General features: G+C 48.5%; 2 protein-coding genes across 4 annotated transcripts in view; one reads left to right on the forward strand and one right to left on the reverse strand.

Moving 5' to 3' along the window:
- The window catches only part of TMEM104 (transmembrane protein 104), a 66,829-nt gene extending 55,638 nt beyond the window's left edge, over window positions 1–11,191 (reverse strand). For 2 of the 3 annotated variants that reach the window (XM_075014898.1, XM_075014896.1), the window contains exons 1-4: window positions 11,139–11,191; window positions 8,717–8,823; window positions 4,939–5,060; window positions 229–310 (exon numbers count right to left, since the gene is read on the reverse strand). In XM_075014898.1, coding sequence (XP_074870999.1) covers window positions 229–310; window positions 4,939–5,060; window positions 8,717–8,761 — 249 coding nt within the window. In that variant the 5' untranslated portion in view covers window positions 8,762–8,823; window positions 11,139–11,191. The remainder of the gene's footprint in view (window positions 1–228; window positions 311–4,938; window positions 5,061–8,716; window positions 8,824–11,138) is intronic. The other variant, XM_075014897.1, reaches the window with a different exon arrangement.
- Window positions 11,192–11,398: 207 nt separating this feature from the next.
- On the forward strand, window positions 11,399–21,296 carry NAT9 (N-acetyltransferase 9). The gene is made up of 7 exons (XM_075014481.1): window positions 11,399–11,469; window positions 11,776–11,861; window positions 13,478–13,587; window positions 15,134–15,274; window positions 15,615–15,674; window positions 16,036–16,130; window positions 16,441–21,296. The coding sequence occupies exons 2-7, from the start codon at window positions 11,785–11,787 to the stop codon at window positions 16,585–16,587; spliced, it is 630 nt and encodes a 209-aa protein (XP_074870582.1). The 5' UTR covers window positions 11,399–11,469; window positions 11,776–11,784; the 3' UTR covers window positions 16,588–21,296.
- The last annotated feature ends 6,221 nt before the right edge of the window (window positions 21,297–27,517 follow it).

Here is a 27,517-nt window from a genome sequence, read left to right on the forward strand (position 1 = left end):
GGAGACACATGAGCATGGGTGGGATTTTTAAGACAGGAAGAGAAAATCCCTGGTTTTATAAATATTACCACAGAGTATGACCATATTTTATATGAAGACATTAAATGGATTTTTTTCCCTTTATTAGACTTACTAAGAGGCAAGGCAGAGCCAGCAGAGTAATCTGAGGAGAGCCTTTAGGGACTGAAGAATGATAGAGATTGCAAAACAAAAAGGCATGACACAAACCTTGTGCTTTTCCATTCTCTTCCAACGCAGCTGGGCGTTAGCAGCAGCCATGGCCTCCACCACAAATGTTGTAGTCATGTAGCTAGAAGAGAAATTAAATTTAGCAATTCCTAATGGCTAGCAAGACAGCAGAATAGATCACTGCAAATTACTTTGATTGGGCCTTCTGAGGGAGGGAGGGTCTCTCTCCATAGCTCTGATACGTGCTGCTGAGTACAAAACAAAAAAGTAGACAGGAGATTTTCTAGGGTTTGGGAAGTCTTACATTTCTTATGTGAGGCTAGAGTTGGTCTGCTGCTGGACTGATAGCCCAGGGACCTGAGAACAACGTAGACAGTGGCAAAGCAGGATTTTGCACTATCCTCTTAGTACATGGAAACATATTTAGAGCTCAGAGTTTCTGCAGCCCACTGTCCTGGGTTTCTGATGAGATTGCCCCAGGAGTGTCAATTGGGATGCTGTTCTGCTAGAAGCTGGACTGAGACAGAGTTTAACAACTCAAATCTAATAACCTAGATGTTCTCACACAGTAGTTAAAACAATGGCACAGAGCTCGAAGCATGAAAGTTTGGAATTTTTGGACTCCTTAGATTCACTGAGGATTAAATCCTAACAGTGCTGGCCCTGTCCTTAGCCTGTGTCAGAAAGGTGATGTCAACACTAACCTGGAAGATCAACCCACACAGGGTCGATCTTCCAGGGCTCAATTTTGCACTTTTGGTAGGAACGCACAAAATCGACCTCTCAGGGGTTGTAGTTGCAAGACACAAGGAGTAAGGGAGATCAGTAGGAGAAACTCTCCCATCAACCATGTTCAGTAGGGACAGATAAGCAAGCTGAGCACAGATAGATTGATTCCAGCTACATAACTGCCACAGCTAGCATTGCACATCCACAGTTGACTTACTTTGCCTCGTGTAGAGGTGGCCTCAGATTAAGTACTGTGTAGTTTACTGTCTGAAAGGTCTTTAGAATGAGACCTTATAAACCAGAGTCTCACGTATAGCTACTAAAGATCTCCTAGCATGTTTTGTGAGAGCAGGGGATTTGTCTCAGCACCCTTCACAAACATTTTCCTCTACCCCTTTTTGTACAAGGAATTGTACCTCAGTTTGCTTCTGTCCTTCAATCAGAAGGCTGCACCTCAGTTATACTGTGTAGGTACACATTATGATGGAATTTGAGATGTAAAGCACAACACATGCAAAATCTTCATACAAGTACTTCCTTACTACTGTTTTGCAAGAGTAGAAACAAGCAAGGGTATGTTCTTTCTCTTGTAAGCTAAAAACCTGGCGACAGCTGTGCTTGCTTTATGGTATATTACTACATCCACAGGAAGACTTTTCTGTTACAAGGACTTTTGTTTCAGCATTTGGGGCCTGGTACGACCGATTGGAATCACCCAAAATGCTTGTGTAAAAATATGATAAAACAAGAAAATAAAAGTTTCGCTAGATGGAAATGTCAGTAAATAAGCTTATAGAAGAGATGAACAAACTTTGACCAATGAAAAATGTACTGGAAATTTATCAGGAGCATGAAGTCTGTAACTAATTTGCCTAAATGGATCAGGTGTCTGCCTCTATCTCCAGGGCCCACAAATTACATGCTGTCCCACTGGAACAGGGTCTGGCTTCTTAGGAGGAAGATGAAACATCACATAGTAGGGTTTGTAATCCTGAGTCAGTTTCCCCATCTGTAAAGTGGAACCCTTTCCTCACAGGACTTTGCTGCTCTCAGGAAAGGATTGTCAATGTCCCAGCCACATGATCATTTTAAAGTTTCTTCCCCGCTTATCCCCTTTTATTATTTTTTTTAAGTAAAACTAAACTCAGTCTTATTAAGGCTCAAAACCAGTTTCTTACTGCTTCATGAACTGAATTCATTTATCAAGTTCAAATGAGAAACTAGTTTGCTATAATGGATGCACAGCAGCTCCTTCCTGGAGCCCACCTAATGACTGTCCATGCAGACTCGCACTGCACAGAGGTCCTGTAGAGGTTATTAGAGAGCCAGAAGTACAAATGCAGGAATAAAAGCAGCAGGAAAACAAGGCTCACAAAGCACTTTGCACCAGGGTGTAACATTTCAAGGTTTACTGAAGAGAATCATGGATTGGCATCAAAATTTTCATTCCCAAATAAAGACAAACTGAGCAAAACAGAGCAGACTGACAATAGGGAGTTTGGTACATGGGCTTCATGCTTTGGAGATGAGTTTTTAAAAATGAATTGCCTCTGAATACATCAGTCATCTCTACTTCCAGCATTTGTGTGTCAATAATAAATTAACCAGGTTTAACATATTTACAAATAAAGTCTTGACACACCTGCGGTTTACAAAGATAAATTCATTCACTACTGAAATGGCATCTCCTCCTAAGTGAAACACAGAAGCTCTTCAATAGCTAAACAGCATAGGATATTAAGGAAATTATGGAAAAAGTTACATTTAAGCAAAACTGCACAAGGAATTTCAATTAGCAAATGGAATTACCTATAACAGAATTTGGTCAGGACACGAGGATTAATACCTCAATGGCTACGTCTACACTATCCCCAAACTTCGAAATGGCCATTCAAATGGCCATTTCGAAGTTTACTAATGAAGCACTGAAATGCATATTCAGCGCTTCATTAGCATGCGGGCGGCCGCGGCACTTCGAAATTGACGCGGCTTGCCGCCGCGCGGCTCCTTTTCGAAAGGACCCCGCCTACTTCGAAGTCCCCTTATTCCCAATGAGCAGATCGGAATAAGGGGACTTCGAAGTAGGCGGGGTGCTTTCGAAAAGGAGCCCCGTCAGAACGAGACGCGTGGCGGCAAGCTGAGTCAATTTCGAAGCGCCGCGGCTGCCCACATGCTAGTGAAGCACTGAATATGCATTTCAGCGCTTCATTAGTAATCTTTGAAATGGCCATTTGCGTGGCCATTTCGAAGTTTGGGGCTAGTGTAGACACGGCCAATGCTCGTACAAAAGTGAGAGAGGATCTTTAATGAGCACCAGAGATCCAAACAGAGCAAACATCTCCTCATAAAAATGCCACTGTCAGCTACTGGATTCTCTAGGTTAAATGTGTAGATCACACAACCACAGTCAATCCCGCTTAGCTCCACTTCCTCTACTGCAACTATTGCATCAGTGCAGAGGAAACCACTGGTCAGCTTCAAGTTAGCCTCAGGGTTTTCAGACTGATAAGGGGGAGCAATGAGTTAGGCACAGTTCCTCTTGTATTTCTGGGAGCAGACAGGAAACTAAACAACCTGTGACGACATACTGAATCACTAATGAGCTGTGCTCCCCTGCAACCCTTCCCAGGCATCTGCTTACACTGCTTGCTATTAACACCAGCCATGTGGCAATTGGGTTGGAAGAACATTGCTGATCTTTTGATTATTCAGTCTTCTCACAGCAGCATTCCTAAAAGGTTATGGTCCATACACAGAGGTTTGAGACATATACAGAATTTACAATCTGCATCAGTCCAGTCCAGATTCAGTTCAGTTCTAGAGCATGATGATTCTGCAGACTCAAGAGAAAAACCTGTAAATTTCATTTATCTGTGAGGAGTAAGCTGCCTTCCCTGTTGAACATGGGTGCCAAAGACTGGGAAGAAAACTCTCTCAGTATAAGTCAGTGTAGAGCTGCCTCCCCAAGTCTGCAGGCAGAGCTTGAGTACCCATTACTCATAACCCTGCCAGGAACCAGAAGGAAACTGACAGGACCGGTAAATTTCATGGCCACTGTTCAATATACAGTCAGCAGAAGAGACACTGCCAGGAAACACTTCAACTTTGTGGTGCTAATGGTGATTGGGAAAGATATCACCAGCAAAGAGCTAAGCATGCTGTCCCTGCCACTGCAGGAGATGAGGTAGACCCCAAAGCCAGAGGCTGGGGCAGGGGTAAAGTAGTGAAGCTCATATTTCAGGTTTTCAGCTGGCTACATGCAGGGGGTCTGTGAGACATTTCCCTACCCAATATAATCTGGAAACCTCAGGTATTGCCATGGCTGGAGATGGGACGCTGGGTGTAGCAAGCAAGGGCTCTGTGGTGGCACAGAGAATTCTCTGTCAGGTGCTTGGCTGGCTGGTTCCTGCTCAGATGCTCAGGTCTAACTGATTACCACGGAGAAAGACTGGAAAGATTTTTTCCCGGGTCCGACTGGCAGTGAGTTTTTCTTTTTTCATCTTCCTCCACAGAAAATGGATGCCAGTTCCTAGACAGGATAATTGTAACCCTGCCTTTGGGGAAGCCTCGGACACTAGTGCAATTCAGTCCATCCTAGTCTCTCTCGTGACACATACTAGATTAGTTTCCCATGGACTGTAATGTGTTGATCTGATTTCAATGTAGTAGGGTTTAGTATAAGAGTGCTGGGAGGCATTGGTGGCCACTGAGAAACAAAGATCAGAACAGAGGACCTGATGGTCCCTTCTGGCCTGAAGCTCTACAAAGACCCTCTGACATGCAGGACTCAGAAGGACTAAAGTGGGCAGTGGAGACCAACTCCTCTCCCTTCCACCAGCTAGAGGGGATGTAACGCCACACTGCAGAGAGCCATTCGCCAGAAGTTGATATTAAAACTACAACCTCTAAGCAGGATCCAGATGCAACTCAAGTGTGAAATCACCAGCATGCTGCCCTCCATCTCTTACATGTAGCCCTTTGAATAAAACCAAGCTGAAGACAGACACGTCAAAAATGTACCTCATGAAGCCCAGGAACGTTATGAGAATGAGGCTGACAAGCCAGCCAGCAGTGGCAAAGGCCTTCGGCATGGTTAGGGCTCCTGTTCCGACGATAAGGTTGAACATGTAAACCAGACCAACCTGCAAACATCCAGATAATCAGCATTAAGAGCGTGTAGCAACCCTGGGGGATCAGTTTAGATAACTCACTGATGTCGCAATTTGTGCGCATGTCTAGTAAGGAGAAGCACAAGGTAAAAGTAAATACAGGTGGAGGGAAACATGCTGAGAACCACAAAGTTGTGCAGGAAATTAGGCTGGCATGGCACAAGTGGGGATTAACAAAGAATGTTTAAAAAAAAGCAAAGCAAAAAATCAGCAAATTCTTAATAGACATTGGACTACATCACAATCACGCCCCCCCACCCCCGGCATCACGATTTAGTTCCACAATCTCATTTGAGGAAGGTCCCAGGTTGAACCAACGGTTGCAGCAAACAAGGAATGGGCTGCAGGGACAGAGGCACCCTCATCTTAGCACACATAAATCAACATCTTTGTGTGGGAAAGCCCAGGGAAAGAGGAGCCCTTTGCAACAAAAGAGCATGGATTGTGCAGTGATGTGGCTCCACTCATGTCTCTTCAGAGATAAGAACTTCCTCTATCACAAAGTTTGACAATGCAAAGTGCAGCTAAGCCTAATCTAAAACACAAAATGAGAAGAGTTTAACTAAAGGTGCAATTTTAGTTAATAGGGTCTAACTTTGTGTGGGGACACCCTTCCGTTGGTTTAGTCTGTTTTAGTAGGCATTTGCACTGGTTTAATGTAGACACACTCCTGAGAGTTGTCAGCTGGTCAAAGTGACTCCCAGATCGGAGGCTAAGGAACAATTTTGTTCCATGCAACATAAGTGAGGGGTTCTGCCTTCTCCTTCTGAGGTACTGAGCAGGGATTGTAGAAAGGGCGGGCAATTCCTCCACAGCTTACTCCCTCCAGCTGCACAAAATCTATCCCACTTCCTGTTTCACTGTTTCTGTTCTAAATTGTCCCTCTCTCAGTCACTTGTAGTACTTAGAATCACCACAATGCAAGTGGTGGGAAGGAAGACCCCACTGGCTGTGATGAAGGAGGAAGATGACGACTGAGCAAAGGAATTCTGCTCTCCTGTTCTTAATGCAAACATGGCACAGAATGCACCCCAAGAGTCTCCCTGCTTCCTCATAACACCATAGGGGAACTTTTGTGTAGATGAGGGAGAAATGCACATGTTGTGCTGGGGCAGCCAGATATCATAGAAGCCAAGCTTGGAGATACTACACAAAACACAAAGCCTTTTTTGTTAAACTCACTAGGGGACACTACATCTTTTAGCTGGTCATTCACTAAAATGTAGCCTCCCCAGTTTGCAGAAAGGCCCTTTTCATTCAGTTGGCAGGCTGTCATTTCTTTCATACATCCCCTTCTGTTCTGAGTGCCCAGAGACCTGGCTCACACTATTCTGAAGGACTTTTGGACAGAACCCAAGTGATTTTTCTTGGCTTTGGTTTAATATATGCCAAGACTGGCATCATATTACTGTACTTGGACTCTGGGGTAGAGGTATCCTATTATCCTCAGAGGAAATGAGATGGTTACAGCTCCTTAGAGCTCAAACTCCAGGAGATTTCTGCAACACTAACATTTGAATTATGCATGTAGTCAGAAAAGCACAAAAACAATACCCCAGGATTCCATATCTCCTGCCTCCCCCGACAGCAATGATCAAATTGTCTTGGCTTATTAGACAAAAGATGATTTTGTGAATGTCAGTACTGCAAATTCCCTTAAGATGAGGAAATCAAAATCTACCAAGAATAGATTTTCTTCTCAAGGTAGGTTCAAGGAGCAGTGTCTTGAAATGTTTATTAGTCCTGAAAGATTTGGTACTGGCTTGCTGAAATGTTTCTGCTCTTGAAATCACAAAATACTAGACCTTGAAAGTTAGTGTGACAACTGCTTGACTAGTGATTTTATTAAGCATGACTATGCAAAATGTCAATCATTTCCCTACTGTAGTAGGGTCTCAGATGTTCACACAACTATTAGTACTATTTGTAGCTCAAGTTTAAAAAGTGAACTCACATTTTTTCTCCACTTAATTGAGCCAATGTAGCATCTCTTGAACACTGCAATGCTTAAGACTATGCAAAAGTGCAAACCCAAACAACAAAACTTATCAAAAAGCTTAGCAGGCAGGAAATGCTTTCAAATAATTTTTTTCTGATGACTGTCTTCCTGGCCCGCTCCCTTCACTTTTCAGTTCCGGTCTCCTTTTAGCTGCCACTACTCTTACAAACACCTAATGCCCAGTTATACTCTTAGTTATTGAGGGCTCCTAGACTCAATTTTAATATTTTTAGCATTTGAAAGCTAAGATTCCTGGATCTCAGATGGTGGGAAATGTTGGTTCTCTCTTTCATGGTTCTTGAGCTAACCATTAAGATTGCTTCAAAAATGAATTTATGGGGAGGTAATATGGCATAGTGACAATTTTATGATCTAGTATTTTGGGAACTCCATAAGACATAAAAAAACAGCATTCCCAGTGGTGTACAGAACTAAACGCTAGCACTGGGGGTTCACAGGTCTAGTGTCCCAGACTAGTTAGGCATTTTTAATATGCAGGTGTTAATATAGCAAATCCCACACTTTAGACTAATATTTTAGATTCTTATATTATGCTTTTCCATTTATATCACCGTAATATAAAAAATCAAGACATCCAAATTTAACTGTTAATCAGTTTATGCATAAGGAAGAATAGACTAGCTTCCAGTCACAAAGCTGTCTTGTCTTCACAGGGCCCAGAATGAAGAGATATCAGGTCTAGAGTCTTGAGTGAATGGCTGTGAGACAGACAAATATCTTTGCCCTGGTAGTGACTGTCATTTTCCTTTAATGCCTCAGTTTGTGTGTGTAAAATGGATATCATACTTACCTCATAAAGAATAGGAGGACTGATTGGGACAGCACATTCAAACAAATCACGTCTGTTTTTTATTTATTACTCTTACAATTAATATGCAAAATGACTAATAGAACAATTTTCTTTTGATATTTGACAATTTTGTAGACAGTGAATTTCAGTGTCTCACACAACTGCACCTACTTGTGCAAGTCCTTCACACAGGACCAGGAGAGAGAGAGAAGAAAAAAATTTTATTAAATGTGGAAGTCAAATCATAAAAATGGGCTAAGGAGCTGAAGGGCAGGTGTAGTAAACAACTTTAAACTCATTTTTTTCAGACAGTTGACAGTGTTCCTTTTTTAAGGTATATAAACACTAAGCTTTATAACTTGTTATTAAAAATAATTTGTAGCACTAAAGAGATGTGTTCAAAAGAATATGCACCACAGACAGGCAGTAAAGTGATGCCATTTTCACATCCAGACTTTTTTTTTTTTTTTTTTAAAAGCCACAAATACAGGCAAAAAGAGAACAAAATCAGACTTAACATGCAAAGTCTTAGAGACCTGATGAGTTAGCTAACTCACCAAACTCTAGACTCTTGGATTTCTCAAACACCAAGTGGCCTTTCTTGCGGTGTAATTCAAACCAAGACCTTTGGGCAACAAACTAAAGATGTTTTATTGCCCTTACCCTAATATCTTCTAGCATTCCTTGCAATTTTAACATTGATTACCTTGTTTATTGGGAAGCAGGAAGTGAAGTAACAACATGATCTGAGAACAAGCAGGGTTGTGAAGAAAAGACACTGACCAAGCAGCAGCAGTGCATCCCAGTGGTAATACTTACGTAAGGAGAGTATAGCTCCCCTGTGTCAGTAATGCCACCTGCCATGTCTGAGGATAGAAGAGCCTGGAACAGAGAAGCAGAGGTCTTCTGTCTTTGTCACGTCTGGCCTAAAGAGACACCATGTCCAAGCTTGATTATAGTTATCAGAGCAGCAGCTCACATTACCAACAAAAGACTGAGGTACACCAAGGGGCAGACCATTACTGTAAACAGAGAAAGATTTGAGCAGAACTGCAATTTGGACTCTGTCCTGGGATATGAGAATACTCTACATGCCGCTCCTCCAACACACTGTTCCGACACCTCAGCTAAATTCTTTACTGCCTTGACAAAGTGCACAAACATCATCTGATAGCCCTACTCTCTTTCCTTGCACTTCAGATCCCTACCAGTTGTCAGCTGCACAAGACAGGAGAGTATCATTCCACAATTGCCCAATTTTGTACACTCCCTCTGAAGGTCAGATCTGTGCAAATGCTGAAGATAGGATACTACGCTAGATGGATCATCTGTCTGACCCATATGACAGCTGCTGTTATATGTACCAACCTTATTGAAACAGCCACCAAACCCAGGATTTCTACTAACTCACTCAAAAAAACCAATGTCCTATCTCCAGTGTAAGAATCAATACCCCTTAGAAATATACTCAACAATCAAGTTATTCTGCAGAGTGTGACAATAAAAGACATGTAACCACCTTGATTCTCTTCCCCAAAACAGCCAGCCACCACTCTGAATGTAGAAACAGAATTTACTGAACCATACAAACCTAGGCCTCCAAAATAAAAGCTGTTGGAGAATGTCACAACAGCTGTAAGTGTTTGGAAAAAAAAAGCGCCCCTGAAGAATTTATAAGCTGATAAATAACTATCCAAAGAAATTACTACTGCACTTGAGAACTTAATTCAACTCACCCAACTACACAGGAGCAAAGGTTTGGGCCCTGTCTTAACTAAATATACCAGCTGGCAAAAATGCTCAGTAGAAACCTACTCCCAATTGAAATACAGAAGAATACTCAATTTCTGGTACCTCATCAACAAAAGCAGTAAACATTCAACCCACAGCAGTGTAGTAGAGGATGCAAAGTGAAGAGCTGCTAGATACTCACATTAATATCTTGACGTCTAGAACAATCTCTAGTTCAATGGAGCAAACAACCCCATTCAAGATAGTGATGGTCAAAAAACTACAGCAAAGTCTAAAACAAATCAAAACCAAGGGAGACTGCTACAGAGCCATGCCTAGAACGATCACACTAGCAGACATCTCACCATATATAAAGTGCAAATCTAAGGCAGACTCTCCCCAAAGGCAGAGTCAGTGACAAACCAGATGAAGCAAAGAGCAAACCCAGGGTCAAGGGACAAGACACTTTCTATTCCCTACCCAACATGCAAATTCAGAGAGGGGAGGTTAGCAGGAAACAGCCCATTGAGAAACACCCACCCCATTCCACCAAAAGACCCCCCCCCCCACCGTATACCACCACTACACTAGCGATGTTAAAGGTTAACTGCTACAGGATAGAGCAACCATGGGCAGGGGGACTCCAGGTGTGCCAGAGGTGCTCCATCTGTGGCAGCCCTGACAGGGAAGGACAGCTGAGGCAGGTGCTTCCTGCTGCAGGCAGGGGTTTCTCTGGCTGGGCTGAAGCACTCCTACTTGCCCCGCACTGGGGCTGCTCCGGCCCATCTGGAGCGTCGCTGGCTGCAATGCTACTGCAGGTGAGGAATGCCCCAGCGTAGCCAAAGCAGCCTCCATTTGTAGTGGCCTAGCCCTGGGCCGGAGCAGCTTCCCAGACACCCTCCAACCAATTTAAGCAGTTAACTTATTAAACAGGCTTTTACATCCCCATTAGCAACCTATGGATATTCCGCCCCATTTCCCCAGCCCCAAAACCGCACCATCACCATATGCCACCCCACAGTCCACACCTTTTTCCCAACCCCTCCACCCCAGAATTCCCCACCACTCCACCAGAGCACCCCACTCTGCTTCCCACCCCCCCATCACCCAACCCTGCCACTTGACTTAACCCCTATCCCAGAGCCCTGCACTGCTCCACCCTCCAATTCCACCCCAGAGCCACCCCTGCTTCCTTCCAACCCCTCCACCCCAGAACCTCCCACTGACCACCCCCCACATCCCACCCCAGAGTCTCCCGCCTTCCATAACCCAGAGCCACCGACCTTTCATCCAGCCCCCCCACCCCAGAACCCCCACCACACAGCCCCCGACATCCCACCCACGCCGCCCACCCTCCAATCCCTCCACCCCAGAACCCCCCCAGCCCGGCTCCCCACCTTCCATCCAGCCCCTCCACCGCCCTGCCCCCACATCCCACCCAGAGCCCCCCTGCTTCCTTCCAACCCCTCCACCCCGGAGCTCCCGACCCCACACGCAGCTCCTCCCGTACCCGCGCTCCCAAAGACCCAGCCGGCACAGGAACGCCAGACTCCCTCATACCGGGGAACGCATAGCGCATGCGCGGACCCACGACGCAGCCGGAAGGTCTTCCTCGTGCGTGACCAGGGCAACCTGGCTCCGACTCCGGCCATTGGACGCACCGGGTCACGTGCTGCAGCACAGCACCGCCCTGGGCTCGGCAGCGCCCCTAGAGAGGGCCGGGAGTAAGTTCCTGCTCATGCGCACTAGGTGCGGCGGGGGCGCAGGCGCTGGTGTTCGGGGGCGGGGGGTGACTTGGAGCGCCGGGACCCTGCAGGCTGCAGCCCTGGGGCGAAGGACCGGTTGGTGCCCCCCTATGAGTCACGTGGGGTGGGGTCCATGGGGGTCCCTGGCTTCTCAGGGCTGAGCATTGGCTCCTACCACGCCTCTTGTCCCACTCCTCCTGCAGCCAGGGGCTCCTGTGCGGGACCCCGGGGGGGGTGCAGCACAGTGCGGTGGGGCGGGTAAGAAGAGCCTGGGACCCCATTATTTAAAGGGGTGCCTGTGAGGAAGTGACATGCACTGTAGTTGCTCAGGGTCAGAGGGCTTGTGGCACAGGGGCACTTTTCCCTGGGCAACTTTAATGACTTTTCTGTCTCTTTCTCAAGGTAGAGACCATGAAGATTAACCAGAACACAGCCCTACGGGGAAAGAAGGTGACCCTGGTCCCATACACCTCAGCTCATGTAGCTAGGTATGCAGCTTACACCGCTGCTCACGTCTGTTTCTGCTTTTACAATTCAGCATTATTTTTGGTGGGAAACTAACGTGCGGGGACGGGTCTGGTGAAACAGCCCTGAGGACTGAAATAATCTCTGTCTACAGAAGTGGCATAAGGAGGGCAGCAGCAGTGTAGCTTTGTGGGTGTTTCCTTGCCTCTATGTCTTGGTTTTGCTCTGTAGCAGCTGCCTCGAGGTGTGAGGTGACAGCTTAGTGTCCTTGACCTCTTTGCCGAGGCCATCAGCAAAGATGGACAGCAGATGGCACTAGTGATGTTTGTTTATCCATGTGGACACTTATCCAGTTAGAAGGTAGTTGGGCCCACTAGCTCATTTCACGTTGGCCCCCAAACAGCCAGAGGCTATGCTGCTGTTTCAGTGTCACTATTATTTTTTTTTCCGTTGCCTTGTGAACGCTGCCACCAGCTGATAAAAAACTGAAGTGATCTCTGAAGAATTTACATTTTAAGCAGTGTGTAAATTGCAGACTTGAATGATGACACTCTCCATGCAAAGCAGCCCCAAGCAGAGGAAGGGGGACAGTCACACACACCAGTAATAGTCTCAAAACAAAAAGCAGTCAAGTAGCACTTTAAAGACTAGCAAAATGGTTTATTAGGTGAGCTTTCGTGGGACAGACCCACTTCTTCAGACCATAGCCAGACCAGAACAGACTCAATATTTAAGGCACAGAGAACCAAAAACAGTAAGCAAGGAGGACAAATCAGAAGAAGATAATCAAGGTGAGCAAATCAGAGAGTGGAGGGGTGGGGGGGAAGGTCAAGAATTAGATTGAGCCAAGTATGCAGACAAGCCCCTATAGTGACTCAGAAAGTTCCCATCACGATTTAAACCATGTGTTAATGTGCCGAATTTGAATATAAAAGCCAGCTCAGATTTTTCTCCTTCCAAAATGGAGCGATAATTCCTTTTCAGTAACACACATACCTTTAGGTCATTGACAGAATGCCCCATTCCGTTAAAATGTTGACTAACTGGTTTGTGGATTTGGAGTGTTTTGATGTCTGTTTTGTGCCCATTGACCCTTTGTCTAAGGGAGTTAGAAGTCTGTCCAACATACAAAGCACCTGGGCATTGTTGGCACATGATGGCATATATGATGTTAGTAGAGGAGCATGAGAAAGTGCCTGTGATTCTGTGACTATTGCTTACTTTGATTATCTTCTTCTGATTTGTCCTCCTTGCTTACTGTTTTGGTTCTCTGTGCCTTAAATATTGAGTCTGTTCTGGTCTGGCTATGGTCTGAAGAAGTGGGTCTGTCCCACGAAAGCTCACCTAATAAACCATTTTGCTAGTCTTTAAAGTGCTACTTGACTGCTTTTTGTTTTGATAGTGTATAGACTAGCACGGCTTCCTCTCTGTTACTATCCAGTAATAGTCTCTTCTTTTGTGCACCAATGCGAAGGAGATTATGTGCAGATTCCTATGTTACATCAGGAAGCTACGTGTACCTGTAGTTTCCTGAATAGGTCCAGGGTAGGGGGATAGCTGGACCCTTAAATTTTTTAGTGGAACATAGTAGATGGCTTTCAAAAGAGGTCTGCTTTCTCTTTGTGGCTGTCTCCTTCAGGTACCACGAGTGGATGAAATCGGAGGAGCTACAGCGACTGACGGCATCGGAGCCCCTGAGCCTGGAGCAGGAGTATGAGATGCAGCGCAGCTGGCAGGAGGATGCAGATAGTGAGGGTTTTTGCTGTTTCCCACGCACAGGAATGTGTAGCAAACACTTCCACCTTAGTGGTGTTAGGAATCACACGTAGCGATGAGTTTCTAGCAGGTGTGATTCTGCCCCCCACCCCGCTGTTGTGAGGCAGTGCTTCCCAAACTTAAAACCTTTGTGTACCCCTCTTGGGACTTTGGATTTATTGGTGTACCCCACTTCCAGTGCTGCCCCAGTACTTATCTCCTGATTTATAGTCATTTATTTTCAGCCACGTACCCCTCAAAAGCCTTTCACATATCATTGGTTATAGAGGTACCACACTTTGGGAAACATTGTTGTAAGGGAAGTAAGCCATTATAATAGCGCAGTATCCTCTCTAGTATTGAGAGAGGGACTAGCTTGTAAAAAACTTGGAAGTTGAACAGTAAGTGCTCTAAAACCACATGCTTACTCAGATTATCTTGAGAATTGCTATGCTACAGAAAGGTGTGGAGGGGGGTTAGTGGTTCAAACTTGGGGTCACTTGAGAAATAGGTTTTCAAGATATAACCCTTAGAAATCATGGAACGTCAACATTTTTGGGTCTCTCGGTTGTCACTCGAACCAATCCAAACCAGTGAACACTGAGCTACGGTATAGGTTCATTTGATACTCTGGCAGGTATGAGAGAGTGCCAGTCAAACTTATCTTGTTTTAATGACATTTTTGAGCAGCGAATACTTGTGGATCCTGTGTATGAACACACCTATTTGAGGGATTGGAGGAGCAGAGGCTACTGATGTTTTGCTTTGTCCAGCTGTTAAATTAATATTATTAAATTAATATCACCTGAGCAGTAGTAATTCCGTCAGCTTCTGTAAAGAGCAGAGAACTGAGAACTCACTCATTGTAAATGAGAGAGGGAGGGGTTGGCAGTCCTCTGCAGGGAATCTGACTAGTTATAATAATCAGGTTTGGCTTCATTGGCTGAATTGTTTGCCCAGCTCCATTAAAGGCTGTTTTGACTTATTTGACTTAAACCTTTGTAATCAGGGTTGGGCAAAGGTCATCTACAAGTCTCCTCCACTGGTTGAGTTACAGTCCATAAAATCTATTACAAATTTATAGTCACAGAATACTGAGAGTGCGATGCACCTCAGGTTAAGCCTTGTCTTAGTCATTGATGACAGTACAGGAAGACACATTGAAAGGAGCCGAAGGACAGAACGTGCTGCAACAGGATGCTTCAGTCTCTCATATTGACATTCAGGGTGCTTTGCCTGAATTTACTGTAAAAGGTGATGAAGTGGGGAAAGGAAACCCACATTAATTTTGCATACTACATCAAGCTAAAGCATCTGTAGGAGCCCTGGCTCCATGCAAACTCTAAGGAGCATAGCTTGTCCAGGGTGTTTCTGGTAGGTGTAATGGTAGGTGGTGGTAAGCATGCTTATCTGATTACTGGTTCACACAGGCTACTAACATGCAGGATGTTGCACATATTAATTATCCATTTTTATGTCATACTTCAGTAAGTGGTGAATGCATGCCCTGTGAAGTCTGCTGCTGTCTTGTTTCCCCCAGAATGCACGTTTATTGTGCTGGACGCTGAGAGGTGGTCTGGACAGGCTGGCATGGAGGAGGATTGCATGGTGGGGGACGTGAACCTGTTCCTCACAGATATGGAAGATCCAACACTTGGAGAGATTGAAATCATGATTGCAGGTAGATCAAGCACAGCCCCAGGCTGCTACGGCTACTTTCGCCCTAATACCACCCTCTGCCATGCAATAGCTCTTAGAGATGAAAGCTCCTTTGTACCAATAGCTTAAGGTGGGGTTGATGACTTTTCTCATCAGAAAGTGGCTTTGTTGGCTGTAACTGGATGGAGAGTAGGCAGGTAACATACAAGTTTCCTGCACTTAGCGCTCTACCAGAGCAGTTCAGTATCCATCTGCATCTTCTTTTCTGCTAACCCAGCTCTGACCTCTGCTGCGGAAAATGTGCCAGTAACAGGGCTTGTGCTGTGTAGACAGACCCCAACGTCTGTTCTTGTCCCTTTCAGAGCCCAGCTGCCGGGGACGAGGGTTTGGCAAGGAGACAACTCTGATCATGATGTTTTATGGTAAGGATGGCTTAACGTGGGAGGATGGAGGGACTGATGGGGAGATGTAAGCGCACGTGCTCCCAGTGGCTGTTCGGTTTATGCAGAGAGGGTGGGGGACTATGTCCTCTCCCATGTACTGTAGGAGCAAGGGAATCTTGCCGGTCCACAGATGCTGGAACTAGCGGTATGGTGGCCCCTGTTGTGATGTGCTTTCCATTATATACGAGGTTTACAGTTTGATTCAGTGGCTTTCAGCACCCCTACTATGAAATGGTTCCAGCACGCCTGTGCCTGGCTGTAGCTGTGACCAAATGCAGGGTTAAAGAGATGCGTGCCTGCTGCCAGGGGTTCCTATTTCTCATTGTGGCTTCTCCCATAGGAATAACAAAGCTGGGAATCACCAAATTTGAGGCTAAGGTTGGACAAGAAAATGAAGCCAGTATCTGCATGTTCAAAAAGCTTCATTTCAAAGAGGTGAGGTAGGGGCCTGTTTGTGGGGGGGAGAACTGGCAGATGGAACTAAACATCTCAGAGCTGGAAGGGACCTCAGGAGGTCATGAAGACTCGTCCCCTGCCCTCTTGGCAGGGCCAAGCTCTATCCTTGGCTTTTTTTTTAAATAAAGCTATTGGCCCCAGACCCCTAAATGGCCTCCTCAAGGATTGAGCTCACAGCCTCGGGTTTAGTAGGCCAATGCTCTAATTACTGAGCTATCCCTCCATTTGTGAAATAACATTTAGCGAGGACCTGAGCTTGATCTGGGTTATTCTCTTGCCTTGTATGTAGGTTGCTGTGAACAAGGTCTTCCAGGAGGTGACATTGAGACTGGATGTGAATGAGCAGCAGAGACAATGGCTCCTGGAGCAAACGAACCATGTTGAGGAGAAAAATTACAGTGCATTGACCTTAAGGACTCATGCCTCTGAGACCTGACTGCTTTTTCCTGGGGCAGGTAGGCCAGCCATGTCCTGTTAAGTTTCCTGGGATTACTGAGCGCAAACATGGAAAACAGGGGCGAAAGCAAGAGTGAATCAGACAGCAAACTGCTTTGCTACTGCTCCACACACCTGGTCTGCCACCTGTGAAATCCTGATCCTCCACTGCAACCACAACAGAGCATCTACGGCAGCATTCATTTGAAACAGTGCTGGAAGCTGGGAAGAACGAAAGATACCAACAGGTGAAGCATAAACTACGAGTTGCCTGGGAATGGTTCTTTTAGCTACGAAGCTCCCTCTGCTCTGTTGTAGGAAGGGACTGTCTATACCTCCAGGGCCTATAAACATCAGTGAATTGGCCAGCAATGTTGTCAGGCTCTGAATGAGCGAGGTAGATTGGGTTCCTAGATAAACCACCACCATCCTTAACAGCGGAGTTCTTTGGGCAGGTCTACACTAGGCAGGTAAGTCAACTGTAGATACACAGTTCTAGCTGCAGCAGTTGTGTAGCTAGAATCAACTTATCTGCAATCGATTTACCTGGGCATCCTCACAGAGGGAGGGTGACCCAAGAAACTCTTCCATCACCCTCCCTTATTCCTCACAATATCGAGGAGTACAGGGGTGTGATGGAGTGGGGGGAGTGCATGTGTGAGTCAGGCTGGATGTCTGAGGCAAGCAGCAGCTCCCAGTGGCTAAGGATGACCCTGGGGCTACAACTGGCAGGTAACACCTCTGCCTGAACAAAGAGCAGGGAGGAGCTGAGCTGGGTTTTGAATCGGGGGCGGCAGCGAGAGGCTAGGAAAAGGGAGAGCTGGAAGGCAGGCAGCCTGAGGAGGGGGAAACCCACACCCCAGAGGGGCACCCCTCGGGGTCTTCCCCCGAGGACGGGTTGGAAGGACTGTCTCTGGCTGCTGTACTGTCGCTTCTGTGAGAAACTGGGCTTCTGTTGCCTAATAAACCTTCTGTTGTACCTGCTGAGTGAGAGTCTCTCCTGCCAGCGGACGGGGTGCAGTGCAGGGGGACCCCTGAACTCCATCACGCTGGGTTGCTGCCGGCCCCAAATAGTTCATTTTGTACATCTCTTACCAGATGCACGAAATCCAGCTCCAGAAGATTGACTCAGACCAGGTTGACCTTCCATGTCGTCCAGACCTACACTTAGTGTCACAGATAGCGCCTGTGCCAGAGGAGATTCTGGCTTTCTTTGTCGCACACAAGCTGACCTGTATGATGTGATTTAACATGAACCAGTAGGAAAAGTAGCTCAGCTGGCATCCTTGGCTGGTAAAGTAGTGACTACAAGATTTAAAGACAAATAAAATAGACAGTGGGTTTGCTAGGCAAAGTTACCACCATTATAGGTACTACAGGGCATCAGGGTTTCCCCTCCTAGCCTTTGCGCATAATCCTTGCGTTCTACCACTGACAGCTGCCTCCCTGCCTCTCATGGAGAGGGATAACTCAGTGGTTTGAGCAGTGGCCTGCTAAATCCAGCATTGTGAGCTCAATCCTTGAGGGGAACATTTAAGGGTCTGGAGCAAACAGATTTAAAATTTAAAAAAAAAAAAAAAAAGGCCATCAGGGACGGTGATAGGTCCTGCTGTGAGGGCAGGGGGCTGGACTCAATGACCTCTGAAGGTCCTTTCCAGCTCCAGGAGATAGGTATATCTCTGTATTTTATTTGCACATACACTAGCCCATTGTTTACATCCTCGCAGCTCTCTTCTAGCCTAAGCGCATCTTAATGGGAAGAGCTGGTTCAGCTAAGATCTGAGAGGGTCTGCGTGCCTTCCCTTCCCATTGAAGTGAATTTGAGGGGTGAGTACATTGTAGTTTGCAGTGATAAACTACAACATTGCTAACAAGTTAGTAACTAATGGACTAAATTGCTAGAGTGTGAAGGGGGCACTCAAAGAGGATCAAATCTGAGGTGCTCAATTACGTCTGTGTCAGAGCTCACTAGAAGATTACTTTTGCTGAGTGGAAGTGCCTGTCTAAAGCCTGCTTGGTACAGGTACTGAGAAAGGGTCACTGCTATGATGGGATATCCATAAGAAGGAAATTCAGTTGCCCATAGGATGTAAGGAATCCTCTGGTTATTTAAAACTATCTACAAGACCTCGGCTATCCCGGAACCCAGCCTTGAAGGGAGTGATAAAACCTGCGGAACTGACGTCTGCACCTCTTAAGACCAAACTAGGCCTACATCTGCACTGACCACGGAAGATTGACTGCTCAGGTTCAGTCTTCCAGGGTGCCAACGCTGACCCCGCAACTCCTTACGAGCCATGAGGATTAAGGAAGGTCAATGGCTGGAAACTTGAAGTCAGACATTATGTTCTGATGGAAATAAGTAACCTGTGTCCCTGTAATGGAGCCATTTCATTCCCCTCCCCACCATGTTAGCTGGGCTGGGGCATTATTAAAATGAGACAGCCTCCATAACGGACCAAACTAGGGGGTACTCTGCTGTTCCCAAAAGGTCCTTAGAGGGTGCAGGTAAACAACCCTTCCTCTGCCATAACTGTTCTTGTGCTGGGACTGAAATGGCGCTGGTCCTGGGCTGGGGAGCAAATGGTGGGGACGGACAGTCTGTGCATCACTGGGTATTTCCCTCCCACTCACTGCTGTCAGGGTCCTGAAGACACTTGCTGACCTGTGAATGAGAACTTCAGTCGTGGGATTGAGGGGCAGAGGACCCCAATGAGAGATGAGACTAAGGCACCTGTTGCTGCCAATAGCTGATTCCCTGTGCAGCGCCTTACCCAGGCTAGGAGTGCTCATGAAGCCCAGCTCCTTTTCCCGCCTGAAGGGCGTGATGTGAATTTCCCTGGCTGTCCTGGAGCCTGGTCCTCTTTCACAAAATCACGTCAAATTCAGAGTTGTGAGCAAAGAGAAACCCTGGTGTCACTCTCCCCTCTTCCCAACCACGTACTAGCACCCACTGGAAATAGGGCTGCATGCAAGTTAGTCAGAGACCTCAGATGGTTGGAGATCTTCCGTTTCAGCTTCCTGCTGGGCTTCATCTAAGAGGTACACAACAGGCACCCCTAAACTCCCTGCCTCTAGCTAACATGATCTGAGTAGCAAGGCATAAAAATCTAACAAGGGTTACGGTTCTTATTAACTGTGCTGTGACGTTTCACACCCAGCAAATTAGCGGGGTCAGCAGAGTGGGTCTTGGGGGCAGGAAATCCAGAATCCTGGGTAGAGGAGTTGAGCAAGGATGGGGAAGGTTTTACAAAACAAGCCTGGGAGCACCATCCCTGGGGCACAACCTCATTGGTGGCCCTACTTCAGCTTCTGCAGCCGAAACGGATTGGGGAGTGCACAGGACACATGGACAGTCGTGTGAGGGAATGAATGGACCGTTGGTACAGGAAGTGCTACCACCAGAGGCAGATAGCGGACACACAAGAACACAGCACTGTGGACATTCAAGCATTTGTGCTTTTATTATAAAGCCTTGAATTAGTTACACACACACACACCTCCTTTTGTTCATATACGTTTATACTAACTGGTGTTAATGATTAAATCAGAGTCATTTCTCCACACTTTTTAATAGCGCTAATAAAAATCTGATGCTTCAGCCCTAGATGGAATCCTTCAGGTGTAGCTACTGCACCAGTCTCTGCTTCAGCCCCTTCAGGGAGAGCATTCCAATGGACTAGGAAGCAACTGATGAGTCTCAGACTAGGGGAATCTTAGCAGCTCCTGCTGCCTTCTGATTAGTACGTTTCTGTGAAGCAGGGACATGAGCACTAATCGCTTGAAAGGGTCGGACGTGCAGCTGTTTTATTGGCCATCATTTCTCCCACAGCTCCTACAAAGCTGCCCATGCGATCAGTCGCTTCTGGTGGGAGCTCCTCTGTGGGATGATTTTGCCCCTCTCGTCATCACATGACCACTGCTGAAGTCCCAGAGGAGTGGGGACCAATGGCATTCTGGCGCTCCAGCCTGTAGAGGAGTGAAGGAGCTGAGCCAAAGAGATCTCCATCATAAAGGCAACCTCTGCCCAGCAGGGTCAATGCTGTGAACGTAGAACTCTTTGGAAGTGGAGAAGCCTATTTCCAGGGCTGGGCCAGGAATCTGACATGCCCTCTGTCTGACGTGCCCTACTGTAATCCCACGTTCCCAGTGCCTTCTGTTTGCCAGGCTCTTCTCTTTACAGCGATCTGCCTCGGAGGCACTTCATGGCACAGACAGCCCAGCCCCCTCCTTGCTCTTTGGTCTCCACTTGCACGAAATGCCTGCTGGGAGGGTAAGCCTTTGGCTGAGCTCAGTTGATACCAGAGGGCTGCCCAGCCAGGTCGTGCACCCAGCCAGTGGATGAGGTACAGTATCTACTGGCGGTTGCTGGACCAGCGTGGGCCCATCAGAGGCATTGCAGTTAGAGACTTTCACTTTGCGGGCCCTCAGTCTGATCAGGGGAGACTCCGAGAAGGTGCTGTAGGTTCTCAGTAGCTCTGGCTGCTTACCTAGCACCACCTTCTCCCACTGCAGGCTCCTCTGTCCCTTCTTGCTGTGATTAATTCTCTTCTGAGCCCGTTCCAGACTCCCCTCCAGTTGGCCTACGTCCTCCATGACCCTAAGGACTCTATCAAACTGGTCCAGAAGATTATTGACCGCTGAGGGGAGCCGCTCCAAGTAAAAAGCCACATTGTAGGGCTCTGGGACAGGGCTCTCAGGAAGGGTAGGCTCCTCGGAGCTGCAGGAGCTCGAGGAGATGGTACAGTGGACAAGGGAGCCAGCGGAGACGAGGCGGGAGCGTTTGGAGTTCCCGGAAGAGCGTGAAATCAGCGAGCCCATCCCTTCAAACTTTACTTTGTGGCAGAACTGAATGATAGAAATAAAAAAGAGGAAATCCCATGTGGAGTCCAGCGCTGCTGTCCTCTGTGAGGTAAGAGGGCCCATGAGCAGAGACATCTGGTCCCTAGGACAAATCAGGGTGGCTGCCCTAGGCCCTGTGCTTTTGGGAGCTCTGTGGCAGCTGCCCCCACTAGCCTATGGATGGGCTCGACCTAGGGGATTACACAGCCTGGTCTGGTGGTGGCAGCAGGGGTCACCCCCCCACCTCCCACTCTCACCATAGTGGTGGTAGGAGCTGGAGTGATGCGTCAGCCTGCCCCACCGGCCAGCTGCATGGAGCTTCCCCGCAGTGGTGGGAAGTAGAATGCTCTGGCCCCAGAGCAGCACAGTGGGGTGGAAAAGGCCACTCTAGCTCCTGCCACCCACACAGTGAGTCGGGAAGGGAGGCAAACCTTGCTGCTGCCCCCTAGACCCGCATAATCCTCTGGGCTGTGTTGCTTGGGGAAGGGGATCATTGGCAGTGCAGGGGTGGAACCTAGGGAAGGGGAGGGGTCCATGATAGGCAGGTGGGTTGTCCTAGGCCTGGCCCCTCACTTAGTACAGTCCTGCCCATGAGCCACAGGTGGTGTGCTCGTTTCCTGCAGTGTGCGTTAAGGTCTTTTCCATCATATGTGGTAGTACAGTTCCATTGCTAAATGTCTTAGCAAGGAATAGTCAAGGGGTTAAACCATTACCAAGTGGACCAGGTTGCCCACAGCTCTCTCTTTGGTATATCACTAGAGCTACAAGGCGGCTGGGGCTGTGTCTGTTATTAGACCAACTTCTGCCGGTGAGAGAGAAGCTTTTGAGCTGCACAGAGCCGTTCTTTGCCCCCCTTGTCCTTTACCAACCTGAGATGCCACCTCCGCCATCTGGAGTCTCTAATATCCTGGCACCAATGGGGCTACAACACTGCAGACCTTCTTACAAACCGTGACTGGCTTTCCTGCAGCTCTCCTTCCTGTCACAGCTGAGCCCCTCACCGCCATGACAGAACGTAGTCTTACAACAAGTTTGCGATGCATTAGCCTCTTCTCCAGCTGGGGACACAACGGCAAGTGACTTTCCAAAGGACACGCAAGAAGCCAGCACAGGGAACTGACCCCCATCTCCCTGGGGCACAGGGCCACCTGTCCCCTCACCATAGAGAGCAGTGCTGATAGATAGCTTTGCATTATGTGCTCCAGCTGCTGGGTGAAAGCTGAGCCTCCTTACCCAGAAATAGAGGGGTGGGCGGGGGAAGCAAGGCCTCTTACTGGGAAGGCAGATTTCCTTCTGTTTCTAAAAGGCTGGTCACAGGACAGAGCATAGGGAAGGGATAAGGGGTGATCTTAGTCATGCTGGTGTAAAGCCGAGGGACCCCCACAGAAGGAGCTGATCCAGATGTACGCTGCTCAGGCCTATCAATGGGGAGCAGGGAGGCAAGCAGCCAGGTCCCACTTCCACTTGCCCCAGTGCAACAGGCCTCTCTGATGACACCACTGAGCCTGCTGGATGATCAGACTCTTCCCCAGCCTGCGAGCTGAGGGTCGCTCCCTACGTCGGGGTTGGGGCCCCATGAACAGGATTACATGAGAGCTCAAGAGCAAATCTGGCCTTTGGATTCAGCGGGTGCCTCACTTGTAATGCCAACAGCCCCCAACTGGCAGATGGGATGTAACCTGGGGACTTCTGGAGCTAAATGTGAGAGCCTCTCCTGCAGGGGTGAGGAGCCACTGAGCACAGAAAAGTCAGTCAGGGGCTGCACAAGTGAGAGGGGAAAACCCTGCGCTGATGTGGCTCCTGACTCAAAAACTGAAGACACACTGCTCATTCCCCTCACCCACCAAAGTGAAGGGTGCAGCGTGGGAGGGGGCTCTTGGTGAGAGGGAGAAGTGAGCTAGTGATGGGGGCCTGGGCAGTACAGCAGCAGGCCAGGGTGGAGGTCTGGGCAGCAGAGAGTGCCACTTAACTGTGCAGCACCCCAAGGATACATATACTGTCCCCCTGCCAAGCACCACCCTCCACTGGGGTAAAACCTCTCCAGGCAGTACGATTGCCCCAGCCAGGGCACTTATACCTCTCCCATGCAACTGGTCATCAAGTCCAGTCCCTGCCCTCCCAGCAGGCCTGACCACCAACCCTGGCACATTTGTTTTTTTTTAAATCTATTTGCCCCAGATCCCTAAACGGCCCCCTCAAGGATTGAGCTCATAACCCTGGGTTTAGCAGGCTGCTGCTCAAACCACTGAGCCGTCGCCTCCCCCACCGTGCCATGCAGTCAGCCAGCTCTGACCTAAGGCTGCAGCACACTCTGTCTAAGTGGGCACGGTGCTGCCACATGGGACAGAGCCCTACCCACAGGAGACGTGTGGGTTACAATTTGTAATCAAAGATGGGCTGGCGCTCAGGCAACATTTGTAACTGATGCAGCAGGCCGGAGCTGCTGGGGCGCCATCCTAGCACTCCCTGAATTCAATTCATCCCATTTGGCCCCTGCAGCCCAAGAATCTGGCTCACTGGCTGCTCTACAACCAGGCTCTTCCCTTTCTTAGCTCCTGGGTTTTGCTGAGCCCCATCCACAGCTTGAACCTCTTCACGAAGAATTCGATCATCTCGTCGCCCTGCGGTTCAGTGGTGGGGGCGGTACATGCCAGCTTGGACGGTGCAGTAACTGTGAAGGACGACAGCACAAAGGAGGCGGCTGCCAACGCAGAGCAAGCTGGCCCTGAAGCTGAGGACGTACGCAGCACCAAGGGTGGGAAATTCCTGGATCACGGCCTGGAAAGCCCCTTGCCCATGGAGGGCCGAAAGCAGCTTGTAGAAGGCACATTGGAATGTTCTGAACTCAGCTACCGTGGCAGAGAAGGCCTGGCAATGAGAGAGACAGCGTAGGGGTTATTCCACCCTGAGCAGTCGCACAAACCCCCTTTAGCCTGCAGGGGTGGGGTCAGGTGGGTCACTCGCTGAGGGAGCGGGGCAAAGAAGGGGTCATGAGCGCAGATGAGCAGTAGACTCTTTTGTCATCTGAGCTGTGGGTGGCTCCCTCTTGGGCTTCCACTGGAGGGAGGGGCTGAGGAGCTCTTGGGAAGGGTGGTCCTCCTCTGACAGGGCTGATGCTCAGCTGCAGACTAGCAGCCACGACGAACATATTACACTGTCTTGTGTCAGGCCTATGGGTAACCACACAAGTGCATGGCTACAGGTCAGAGTCAAGACTGTGCAGAGCCTTTCCTACTCGCCCCACACAACCCGTGGCTGAGAGCCGGCCGCACGCCCTACCAGACAGCCACACTGGGCATCGATAAGGAGCAGCAGGAGGAAGAGGAGCGTGGCAGACAGTAGGTCTCCCCATGCATGCTGGATCGTCTTCCCAAATGCAGACCAGCTCCGGACAAAGCGCAGCTGCCACGCAGTCTAGGGGGAGCAGGAAGCTGGTTAGATGTTATCAACAAAGCGGAGTTGCAAGTTCATTTGCTGTGCTCTGTCTCACAAGAGGCACCTGTGCGGCCATGTAGCTGCCTCAGGTATTGGGGGAAGGAAGCCCAGCCGAGCAAGGGCACCATCTTTCTCGTAGGCCTGGCCTTCACTGTGGCCATGACTTGGTCAGGGGCCCAGCTGTAGCCCGGGCGGAACCCAGGCGTGGAGCCAACAAAAAGCAGCCATTGAGCGTTTTAACCTGGCTCTGGGGTTAGGTCCCATCTACATGACATTTTAGCCCGGTTGCAGCCAGATAAGAGGGCAGCTGTGCTGCAGGTGGGGGCAGCACTCCCTCAATGGATTATCCCGGCACACACAAGCTAGCCGGCACGTGCTTATCTGGTGTGCACGCTCCATCAAAACAGCACCGTAGGAGTGGCCAGCTCTCTGGATGGGATCTCCTGCGTCAGAAACCCCATTCTCTCAGCTCTGCCGGAGGCTTCCTTTTGCTCCAGCTTTGGCTCCCTGCTGTCAATCTGTTGGCTTGTTCTTTTAGTGTCTGTTGGGTAGGCAAATAAGGGCTGCCGGAGACCCATCAATACAGCAGGCCTGGGAGAGGGCAGCTGGGCCACTTGGCTAACTCATTAGGAAGCAAGAAAAAGGAACAAAGATGATTTTGCATCTCCACCGCAGCCCCGGTGACAATTATAAGGGCATTGTAGCATAATTTAATCTGCATATGCTAACGGGAAGGTACAAATCACCCAGGCTGTGAGCAGCTCAAACCTGTCATGATCGCACACCGCTCGCCACCATGCAACAAGGGCAGATGGATGAAGGATGCCCCCACTTCCATGTGGCGGTGAAGACAGTATTACAGAGAGCCCAGATGGGGCCAGAGCAGCTGGGACTCGGAGTAATGGGGAGAGCAGTCTGCTGCAGAGGCAGGTTGGGGGATCAGCCATTAGTGCCTCCCTGTGTCTGGGCAGTCAGTCACCCGATGTATTTATGAGAGAAACCATCTGGGATTCAATCGCCCTCCCTTATAACGCTCCCTGGGGTGAGAGGTGGGAACTGTTGCCCCAGCGAGCTAGGTACAGCGGACTGAAAGGCTGTGATTTCTGAAGGCGTTGTGTCAGATCACATACTCCTTTTGCACAACAGGACCCGGGGGCACCCAATGAAATTAACAGGCAGCAGGTTTCAAACAAACAGAACTCTTTCCTTACACAGGACACGGTCAACTTGTGGAACTTGTTGCCCAGGGATGTTGTGAAATCCAAAAGCATAAAGGAGCTCAAAGCAGAGATAGTTAATTTCACGGAGGATAGGCCCAATTGGTGGCAATTACAGTCAGTCAGAGACACAACCCTACACTGTGGTTGTCCCTAAACCTCCGACTGACAGAAGCTGGACTAGATGACAGGATGGATCACTCAAAGTTGCCCTATACTGTCCATTCCCTCTGAAGTATCTGACCCTGCCACCGTCAAAGAAAGAATACTAGGCTTGCTGGCCCATGGATCTCACCCAGTAGGGTAGTTCTGATGTTCTCTCTCTACAAACTCACAACCATCTACCTTCTCCCATTTCCAGATCCCCTCCCATGCTGGTGATGGCAAACGACACTCTGCCAGACTATATGGTTTGAACACATTCCAGACGTTAAAACTGAGACACTGATGTAATGGAGAGCAGGATGGCCCTGATTATTCCTGTGCAGAACACTTCTGTGGCTTTGTCACGATAGCCATTGAGTAGATAAAATGTTTTCTACAACATGTTAACTCGGGTTCAGACTGAAGAGAAAGCCAACGGGAAGGCTCCCACTGGGATTTCGGTGGGTCAGGCTGTCAATCAGCCATGATGGGATATTGGGAACGGGCTTCCAGACATACCCCAAGGGACTTGGTGATGTTAAAGCCGGGAAGTGAACATCAGGGCTCCTGGGTTCCATCCCTAGCGCTGCAACTAACCTGACACGCAACACTGGGACATCTTGGAACTCCCAGTGCGTGCGCTCGCTCACCTTCAGCGTGGTGGCAGCCAGCAACAGCACCGAGACGCAGACTTCCAACCGAGCCAGCAGTGCCAACTCATAGAAGCTGGTGAAGGCCTGGCGGTGTCCCCTGTAATGCTCCAGCTGCACATCTGCCAGCCAGAGGTTTGCGAAGTGCAAGGCGCCAACGGCCAGGGAGAGCAGGGACAGGAGCAGCTGGAGCCAACAGCGGCTCTGACCCAAATAGGAGGCCCCTTCCTGAGACAGCAGCGACAGCTCCGGCAGCAGAAAGGCCAGGCCGAAGAGCAGCAGGGAGCTCTGAAAGAAGCCAGAGCACATGAGACGAGACTATGTGCTGTAGGTTGGGTTTGGCAACTAGGACAAAGACGGTTTCAGCTGGGACACAGTAGCTCTGCGCATACATAGAGCAGATAACTCGCATCATCCCAACTGACACGGAGAAGCTCTTCCACCCAGGAATTACTGTTATGTGCCACATCCCAAGGAACTAGAGAGCCAGGTTACACCACTGTCCTTAGGAGGCAAAGCTTTGGATAGATATCCATTGGGAATGCGCTCTTTGAACCATAGACTGTAACTAACTTTGTTAGTCTGAAAGGTGCTACAGGACTGCTTTTTTGTCTTGTGAAGATACAGACTAACACAGCTACCG

Source organism: Carettochelys insculpta, chromosome 20 (assembly GCF_033958435.1).
Source record: "Carettochelys insculpta isolate YL-2023 chromosome 20, ASM3395843v1, whole genome shotgun sequence".
In the NCBI taxonomy this organism is placed as follows: Eukaryota; Metazoa; Chordata; order Testudines; family Carettochelyidae; genus Carettochelys; species Carettochelys insculpta.

Bases quoted from the DNA above. Each gene is read 5' to 3' on its own strand.
- NAT9 (XM_075014481.1), top strand. From the start codon at position 11,785: ATGAAGATTAACCAGAACACAGCCCTACGGGGAAAGAAGGTGACCCTG. The intron at 15,675-16,035 runs GTAAGGATGGCT...CTTCTCCCATAG, and splicing joins TCTGATCATGATGTTTTATG to GAATAACAAAGCTGGGAATC. The intron at 16,131-16,440 runs GTGAGGTAGGGG...CCTTGTATGTAG, and splicing joins AAAAGCTTCATTTCAAAGAG to GTTGCTGTGAACAAGGTCTT.